Source organism: Coenobita brevimanus, chromosome 77 (genome assembly GCF_032717465.1).
Source record: "Coenobita brevimanus isolate Jiangsu-jjx chromosome 77, ASM3271746v2, whole genome shotgun sequence".
NCBI classification, from domain to species: Eukaryota; Metazoa; Arthropoda; class Malacostraca; order Decapoda; family Coenobitidae; genus Coenobita; species Coenobita brevimanus.
Genome location: NC_137030.1, coordinates 1,742,630 through 1,752,168, shown reverse-complemented (window position 1 = coordinate 1,752,168; position 9,539 = coordinate 1,742,630). Strand labels below are relative to the sequence as shown.

Sequence of the window (9,539 nt, the reverse complement as noted above, 5' to 3'; positions counted from 1 at the left end):
AGCACTGTCATCAGTAGCTCTACCCTCTGGAAAAATGTGATACTGTAAAATGAGCTACAGTAACCTCATTTAATCTTATCTAACCTACTCTAATGGAACCTAACGAAATCTATTATTAAAAATGTAATATTAGATGAAGCTAACTTAGGAGACGGCAAATCCTCTTCTTTTTATTTACAGTACAGTACTAAGAATTTAATATCTATTGCATTTATGATGGAAAAGTCATACAGGACACCCCTCCCAATTTGGTCACTGTAAAATAATTAATGAATAAATAAATAAATAAATAAATCTTGTTACTTTATGGGCTAAAAATGAAGTAAATAAAGCTTTGTGAGTGCTGGTGCATATATGAATGAACAGGAATGCCTCCTCCTCCAAAGCATTTTTTCATCCTAATCTTGACATTCTTGAGGATCAGCCTTGGCATTCTTTAGTCCCGTCCGGGCATCACAATAATGATTCTTAATGGCCACCACACAAATAATGCCTAAAGAAACATAACCCACAAAACTGAATAGGGAATGACTATGGAGGCTGCCAGAGATTGAGCGGCATGGACAGCCACCATCAGGGACCATGACCGACGTATGCAAGCGTGATGGGGGCTTTATGATACAAAAACTCAGGATCCTTCAATGGGAACTTTCTATAGCTAGGCTAATATATTAAATGCAGACCCAGATCTATCAATACCAAGTCACAGCTAAACCACAGATAACAAACTGTTTCACTGTTTAGGGTGTGTTATCAAAACTGAGTACCGGTACAGTACGTGAGAGTAGGCAAACTTCTCATTTTTAAAACCATTTATGGAACACCTGTAATTACTAGCTGGGTTTGTGATCAGCCGACATCCCAGTATCATTTTGTTGTCTGCCACATGAACTTTTTTTTGTTTCATCAAATTAGGATTTCATTTAATGTGATTTTTCTAGAATCCCACATTACACCAGCAGTAACTACAAAGACTTCAGACTTGTTTTATTATCACTACATGTTTTCAAAACTTATTTTCAGAACCTGGGATCTTGTCCACATCTTCGCCCACTCAATATTCATGATACAGTTTTTATATCAGTGACTACCGTAGACCTTACCAAAACACCAGCACAACACACTCTCTCTCCACAGTAATCAAACTGCGCTATGCACCACAACTCACACCATACAAACAGTGTACCGGTGTCAACACCACATGTGTCTATGAAAATTATGCTATAAGCACTTGTGTAATCGGGCTTCTAAGAACAATAATTTCTATCCTGCCGTAACTCACCGGTCAGCTGTCGTTCTAGGTGTAATAATTGTATCAGACACTCTTATCTTATCACTGAGGGAAAAAAAAATCTATGTTTTCATGCTCAAAACGTACTCTCCAGGAATTTTCTGAAACATGTAAACAATGATGTCTGATGTAAACAACTCTCTCCCTACGGTAAATTTTTCAATGTCATCATGTCATCTTCAATTGATTAACCTTTCATAAATGCACTGTATCTTGGTAAACGTGCTAAAATGGGATATATTAGCTTCATTAATGAGATCATTGTCCTCAAAGGCACCTTAATGAGATAAGATATAATTGATTACGAGACCAAATATAACTTTTCTGGGAGTAATCTCGCTACAGAGTGCCAAATGTTCATTTGCCCATTTTTCATTATTTTAAATCATATCAATAAAATATGAACTACTTTTTTAATATTAATACTTACATCCGTGCCCTTCATCACACACACACAATAAATTATTCATAGATAGATGGTAGATATGTACATATAGGTCTGTATTATATTTTCATTCAATATATCTATGCAACAATACACTTTCCAATGTGGCCAGTTATCGTACTTTTTTTTTTCTTTTTTTTTCTTTTTTTTCTATGGAGCCGAAATCTCAATCCACCAACTTTGACACTGAAAACTTGTTAGCATTGCCAACTTTACAAAAACAAAGTTAGATCTAGCAAATTTCATACCGTAGTGGATTTCGTTAAGGATGTGACCATAGATCGATGTGACTGCTATCCAGTCTAGCGGAAATTTAAGCGACTTTATATATATGATCAGTAAGGGCATATGTAATTTCATCGATATACCATTTTTTTTTTTTTTTTTTTTTTTACTTTTGCCAGTCCTAAGTCGCAGCTGTGAAAGGTATTGTTTAGGTTAGGATGTGGATGATAAGGATGACATTTTTTCGCAATTAATAGATTGATTGTTATGTTTATTGTAAAGATATAGAATTCATATACAACAAAAGATGGTGGGTCTTGCTACATGTGTGGCAGGACCCACCACTTCCTTTTGTTGTGTATGTACCATTGAGCTCTATAGTGTACTTTGTATACCTTTACAGTAATAAGCATTTTCAGTTAATTCGCCACCTTCATAGAGGCATGCATAGAGGATTGTTTTTTATTGACTCTAGCGTAATTTAGGGATCCAAATAGCGGATATCAATAACAATAAGACAGTTGGCAACACTGTTCCCGATGACAACATAGGGATGTGACACAACCTTCTGAAGAGAAACTTTGTCGTTTTCTCGCCTTTGGTAGGTTTTGCGACTTACTGTGTTGACTTAACATGAGTTATGTATGTGAGCATGCATATTTAAGCAACCCTTGTCAAGTTGCATCGAGAGGAAGGGAACTATATGGAGTGTCAGTAGTTCTAGGTAAATTAACTTTGGTTTTGAATCATCTGAGAATATTAGGCCTAGTTTTGTGGCTTGTGATACCCCCACCATGCGCATCTCTCAGATAGAATTTATAGACTGGCAATGGTGCATCTTACCTAGCTCTGGTTTGACCATTTAGCTATTCTTAAGGTTTACTTATTTGACAAGAATCATGGTAAAAAGTTTTAGTTATTTGATTCATGTATATTAACATCTGCATTGTTTGGGGTGCCAATTTGATATGGGATTGATAGGGAGTAATAAGTAGAAAAAGGTGTAATTAGGCTAGTGGAGTTAATTACTATAATGTTTCAGAGTTTGGAGGGCATTGATGAAGCTGGTTGCCACTTCTGATTTTTTTGAAATAGTGGCATTAAAGAATTCTGCTATAATCCTTTTGCATTCACCTGGCAGAACTGGTCTTGTTTCACAGCATGAATACTGAGCCATAGTTGTTTGAAACAGTGAGATTAAATTGTGGGTTAGGAATGTACTGTATATGAGAGAAGGGGGTTTGAGTTGGGGGAAGGACAGTGAAAAGGCAGGGGACAGGGCGACATGGAGGTGATTTGTATCTGGCCACCCCTTACAGGATTAAGGCGTCTGGCAGAAGGTACGTAAGTCGGTTGCTAGTCACATCAACCCTCCAGTCTGACAACACTTTGCCATCAACTGACCTGAAAGGGTTTGCGGATCTTTGTCCGGCTCAAATGGGTCTTGGGCCACAACAGCAGTAGTCTTAGGCAAGGGAATGAAGCTAGTGATATTTATTTCTTTGCCTGGTGGTGTGTTAGATAGAGGTGTTGGGTCAGAATGGACTGTGGCATATGTGTTACAGTGTGAGTCGCTGAGCTGACCAATATGAAGTGCTTCCAGGGGTGTATGTTGGTCTCCTGCCCTCAGATGCTCAGAACTGTGGCAGTCTAGACTCAAGCCTTTGTGTTCCAAAGTTGGCCAAATGGGTATGACAGTTTTTTTCTTTTCTTTTCCTCTTTTCTCATTTTGTACCCCCACTAATTTTTCTCTCAACATGCCCACCTCATTTCAGGTACAGAATGGCTGGTGGTTTCCGGTACAAGATCTGGGACCCACCCTTGATAATTGCTCAGATCGTCACCATGCAGGTAACAGAGGGGGATGATGCTGGGAACTGGGTAGAAAGTAGAAAAAAAATGTTAGGGAAAAATGACATTGTGTGAGGAAGAAGATGGGGAAGAATGAGAGGATCGTGGGGATGGAGAGAGAAGGAAGGAAAGAAGAGATGCAAATGAAGGAGGAAACAAGGAGGGAGGGAGAGGGTGATAAAAACAGCAAAATGGGAGAAGATGGAGAGGGAGGGAGGGGAGGGAAGCAAGGAAGAGGGTGGTAAATGCACAGAACAAGCAGCTGTCAGTTTAAGTCAGGGATGTGTTACAAAATACCAAACCTTTTCCCATACAATTGGTAATGTAATTTTGGGAAAACGTACAAATTTGGATTATACGATAGGTAGCAGTGGAGATATAATAGACAATGTTGTGTACTCTGCTCTTGATTCAACACCAGGAAAGAATGTCAGTAAAAGATGACTTATAGAAAAGACTTATTACCGTATATTGGACTAGGATGTTAAGGGTGGAAGAAATACTCATGTGAAGAATGTCTTACTACACATGGATATACAGTACGTGTCCTCACAATGCAGAATTGAATGGCCCACTAAAAAGGATCGAGTAGAACCTATGGAGAAATGACATCACTAGTTCTTTTTATCCGTAGGACCTCACTCTGCTGCGTAGGTGGGAATGAGGATTGGGATGGTGATGATGGTGATAAAAGTAAATGAAAACTATCTTTCTATCTGTAGTCAGAGTTTTTAATCCCAGAATGGGTGGCCACAAACAAAGTGCCTTCATGTCACCCTGTTCCCTATCATGAGGCAGCCCTTCTTCCAGCTCATACTTCTCTTCATTCATGTATGTTTTCTGTGTGTCCCTCCATTTCATCCTCGTTCTCCCCCTTCTGCTCCCTCTCCACCTCATGCACATACCCACTTCTAGTCAGTCTCTCACTCTCCAGTCTCTGTATGGCCAATCCACATCTGGGTACTTCTAACACTTTCCAATATGCTAAGGTCAAAATGAAGCAAAATATGTGGCATAGAGTTTAATGAGGTGCTTTGGCAGGCGATCTACTACGTTGGGCTAGGCTTGTGGATAGCTGTGCTGGACCTCTTCACCGGACACCATCGCTCCCTCGACAGTATCTTCCAGTATCAGGTGATTTTGTATATTTTACATCTGCTTCCTCCTTTTGTTTCCTCTTATGCTTCCTTTCATCTCTCTCTTTCCCCTCTCTTCCCTTTTCTTTTGTCTCCTTTAAAGATGGTAATGGTGATATTTGTTGAAAATGATGATGATGAGTCCATATTTATAACGTCATTATATTTTCCAGGAGCTGCAAGTGAAGGAAGCACATGGAAGGGCAGTGATGGCAGCATTTGTACTGAATGCACTTACAGGGTAGGTTAACTACACATCTTTAAGGCTCAGTATTCAGTTAGAAAATTCATACACATATATATTACATACTCGGTACAGGAATAACGAAGCCATACCTTCCCACAAGGAATCCCTGAGTTGGGTTGATCATGGTACAGCAGTTGTTTCTGTGGACTGAAAGCTAAACCAAGTGCCAGTGTCAACTAATTACTCTCAACAGTCACTGGAAGCCATTGGGAAATAAGAAATCTAAGATGTGTAGTGACATCTGTAGTGGTGTGAGTTTCTTAGTTTGGATTTTGCATCAGTTTACTTGTGGCTGAATGTTTCCTTCATGAGAGTGATTATGTGTGGGTATTTACCAAGCTTTTGTCCCCACTTTACTCTCACGATAAAACCTCCCAGTCAGTGGTTGCCATCCATTTACTACCCACCATTTATTAATGCATGATCAGATTTGCAAGTTGACATTAGTGTTTAAAGATTTGCTGATTATTTAGCACTGATTGTGAGCTATGTTGAACGAAAGCAAATTACAGAAGCTTTAGGGGTGATGCAAAATTTCATGAAAAAAACACAAATTCCATCTCTACTAACCTCCACTTTTGATTCCAGTTCACCAAGGCTGTATAAAATTGTGCAACAAAGAAAGCAACAAAATTTATTATTTGTAAACAATTCCTATCATGACAGAGCAACACCAATCTCCACTAATTTTTGGTTTAAATTCTAGTTCAGTAGATCTGGAGAATCACACAGTAAAGAAGGCAGTCAAATTTCAAATTTAATTTCCCTCCCATCATGATAAATTTGTCCACCTCCCATTTTTTTTATTCCAGTTCCCTAGGTCTGGAAGATATCAGATCTGTGAAATCCATATATGCATACTTTTCTTCTAATTTTCCTTTCTGATTCCAGTTCGCTTGGGCTGTGGAAGATAGTACAGAGAACAAAACAGTGTCTGGACTACACAGTGACGGCACACATCCTTCACCTGTTGGCCAGCTGGTACTACAATGGCCACCTGCCTTCACAACCCTCTGTGTGGCTCCTCTACCTCGTCACCATCACCCTCATGTGTGTCCTCGGGGAGTACCTCTGCATGCGCACCGAGATGCAGCATATTCCCGTTATGAGTTCCAAAGTCGATTTATAAAATTTTTGAAGTTGTGAGTAGTGAGTAAAGGCATGTATGTCTCTCGATGTCTCTTGTACCTCATCACCATCACCGTACTGTGCATTCTCAGCAAGTAACTCAGTATGTGTGCCAGCAAGCATCCTATTCCTGTCATGAGTTCCAGAGTCAGTTTATAAGATTTTTCTGAGGTTTCACTACTAAGTAAATAGATGTATGCCCCTCTGTTGGGTGCTGCACCTTGTTGCACTTACCCTGCATCTTTAAGGAGCACTTTTAGATGTGGACTGAGATGCAGTGTATTCCCATCATCAGTTCCAAAATTGGTTGTGTGATGTTTTAAAGATGTGAAAAGTGAATTAATGGATGTGTACTCTTCTGTGTGGCTTTTCTATCTTAGCACCATCACCCTTATGTGTGTCTTTGGGGAGTGCCTCTGTATACGAACTGAGATGTGACATATTCCTGTCATGAGTGCTGAAGCTGATTTGTAATTTTTTTTTAAGGATAAATAATGAGTGAATTCAACATAAGAAAGCCATTTCCTACTGAAGGGCTTCACTAAGTCTGTATCTAATCTCTCTCTTTTAAAAAAGTCTATCATAAGCTGTGTAAAATTAACAGGAGATGGCAAGAAAAAAGTAAAAATATATTCTTAGGCTTAAAGAGTTAAAAGATAAACACTGCTTAAGAGAATCATTAACCATTTTGCAATTTATGAACCTGAGTGTACAAACAATCAAACCATGGCATGACTGAATATAAACTCAATATATCTAAGTTATATTGTAATTTTTGGGAGTTTTATTTATTTTTCTTATGCCATACTGTAATCTTTGGAAGCTTTATTATTTTCCTAATACCACACTATAATCTTTGGAAGTTTTATTATTTTCCTTATACTTTACTGTTTTGTAATTTTTGTAATTTTCTTTCTGCCAAATTGTAATCTTTGAGAGTTTTATTATTTTCCTTATACCATACACAGCCTGGTGCATGACCATTTGGGAAATACTGTACCTGTATGTGTTGTACTTTTTTTCCCCATTAGTACATTAACAGATGTTCTATTTTCATTGAAATATTTGTCTGTTACTCAACAACTGCAGTAATCCCAGAGTTTATTTAGAATCCCTCATAATACTATACTTTCGTTTATTGTATATTTTTGTATTAAACAGTATATATTATTTGCTGTGTTCCAGGTGGTCATATGAAATGTGTTTAGTATCTTTTTGGTATGTTGTACAGTTCCTGAGAGGAATATTGATATGCTTTTTAGCTGATAGGCTGTGAAACTCTGACATAATATTCCATAAAGTTCATTGAGTTCCAGAGATCACTTCAGTAGGTTCTAAAAGTCACTGCTCAAGCCCCAGCAGTGTGTATGGTACAGCAGGTACAGGAAGCATAATCTGTGTGTGACCGGAGGGTTTAAAATGTGTTCTGGAGTGAAAACATGTGATAGGTGCAAACCCCTAAGGATGTTGTCTGCTTCAGTTTGGTGTTGACACTTGTCACTTATATAGTCACATATTTACCTTAAACATAATGACACTTGCCACTGCTCTGTTGTGCATCAAAGCCAAATTATTCTTTAAGAAAATGTGTATGTACTGTATGTAATAGTGTAAGTTTGGTGATTATTGTGTACATTCATTGGTGTACTTTGTATGTACTGTATATGGTAATCTTCAAATATTATGTAAATGTAATAGCTGTAGTATCACAGCAGTTGTATAGAATTGTAAATCCATTAACCTGTCTGTTGCCATACACTTAATCATAACATTCATTCTTGGTAACAACTAAAGCACCTCCAGTCGTATGTCACTGCTCATTATTCCCATCCATCATACCAAGGTCCACATTCACATCACTTAAGGAAGCTCCCTAGCACCTCTTCCTTAGCATTTTATTTTGCTTATTACTCTTCTGTGTCTACATAAATCCATCCAACATCACCATACTATGCATAAATAACATATAAAAGGATATCAACTAGCCATTTCCAAAAATACATAACTAAGGAAGAGGTGTTAGGAAGCCACGTTAATCGACAAGAATGCAGCCCAAGTCACCTCCCCACCAACGCTCCTCCACATTATCCTTCCACCTCATTCTTGGTCTTCCTCTCCATCTTCCATCAACTGACTTCACTTTTGTGCACTCTGTTACCCCTTCATTGCGAGATGTGACCTGTAGGCTGAAGAACATTACCTGGCAGTAATGAAAATAAAATACAAAAGACATCATGGCACTAATGGGTACACAACAGCTATCATCATCTCTGTGATATGTTGTATGCTGAATTAAATTTTTAGTGGTAAGAATAAAATACTGTATAAGTTGTCCTTGTACTGAAGGGGTAAAGCTTTCATTGCCCATACATTTTATTACATTCATATACTATACATAAGGTATGGTTATTTCTAAAGTTACACACTATGACCTTGCAGTGATATTCATCCAACAAGTATGGGTTGCTTTGTTTTCCAAAGAGCCATACTTGGTACTTCCTTTTATCTGGTTGTCCACACTATATGAAGTACTGTAAATAAATACAGTAACTTATGTTAGAATAGTGGCCATTGAATTGATCAGCCAAAAGTATTAGCTTTTTTTTTTTGGGGGGGGGGGAGTAGGGAATTTTTCTTACAAAGTTCAGATACTGCAATAATGTTGCTTGACAGTGTGCAGTTGACCAAAAATATATGCATTTTTTGGCTGGTTCTGTGGAGCCCAAAACATGAGAAATAAAAAAGTTAAGCATTTTTCTGTGTTTTCCCTCTCATCCATTTTAGCCTCTTGTCACTTTGGCCAATATTTTAAGTATTATTGTTACTGAACCCCAATTGGTCTGGCCAAGAAGACCCACCACCCAGAGGTAAGCAACTGTTTCTGTGTGGCTGTCCTACAAGTTCAGTACAGCATATACATTGGGTAGGGATCTGGGACCCCTTTGTGGTACACAACACCTAACTGGAGTTGGACCAGGGTCCTTCCCACAGCAAGATGCAGGGAAATACGAGGTATGGTTCCCAAGTGCATGATGTGGCTGGTCCACCCAGAGTGTAAGATACTGCCATAGATAGGCTCCCTCATCAGTGCCTCTGGGTGGTGTGGAGAGGGAGATTGTGTGGTGCAGTGTGGGGTGGGAGATGACTTGGTTGTGTGTAGTGGAAGGTTGTGGAGTAGGAGATGGTGTAGTGTGATATGTGAAGTGTGAGGTGGAG

At 38.6% G+C, this 9,539-nt stretch overlaps 1 protein-coding gene across 2 annotated transcripts; it reads left to right on the top strand.

The window, feature by feature from the left end:
* Positions 1-2,487: 2,487 nt before the first annotated feature.
* On the top strand, positions 2,488-8,912 carry Sys1 (Sys1 golgi trafficking protein). Of its 2 annotated transcripts, XR_013898930.1 has the most exons (6): positions 2,488-2,562; positions 3,737-3,812; positions 4,854-4,946; positions 5,122-5,189; positions 6,087-6,770; positions 6,810-8,912. XR_013898930.1 is itself a non-coding variant. In XM_080279215.1 (5 exons), exons 2-5 carry the CDS (start codon positions 3,744-3,746, stop codon positions 6,322-6,324), a joined length of 468 nt encoding a protein of 155 aa, XP_080135341.1. In that variant the 5' UTR covers positions 2,488-2,562; positions 3,737-3,743; the 3' UTR covers positions 6,325-8,912. The 2 variants fall into 2 exon arrangements, 1 of the variants encoding a protein (XP_080135341.1); XM_080279215.1 differs by having other exon boundaries at positions 6,087-8,912.
* The last annotated feature ends 627 nt before the right edge of the window (positions 8,913-9,539 follow it).

Bases quoted from the DNA above. Each gene is read 5' to 3' on its own strand.
- Sys1 (XM_080279215.1), top strand. From the start codon at position 3,744: ATGGCTGGTGGTTTCCGGTACAAGATCTGGGACCCACCCTTGATAATT. The intron at 3,813-4,853 runs GTAACAGAGGGG...GTGCTTTGGCAG, and splicing joins CTCAGATCGTCACCATGCAG to GCGATCTACTACGTTGGGCT. The intron at 5,190-6,086 runs GTAGGTTAACTA...TTCTGATTCCAG, and splicing joins GTACTGAATGCACTTACAGG to TTCGCTTGGGCTGTGGAAGA.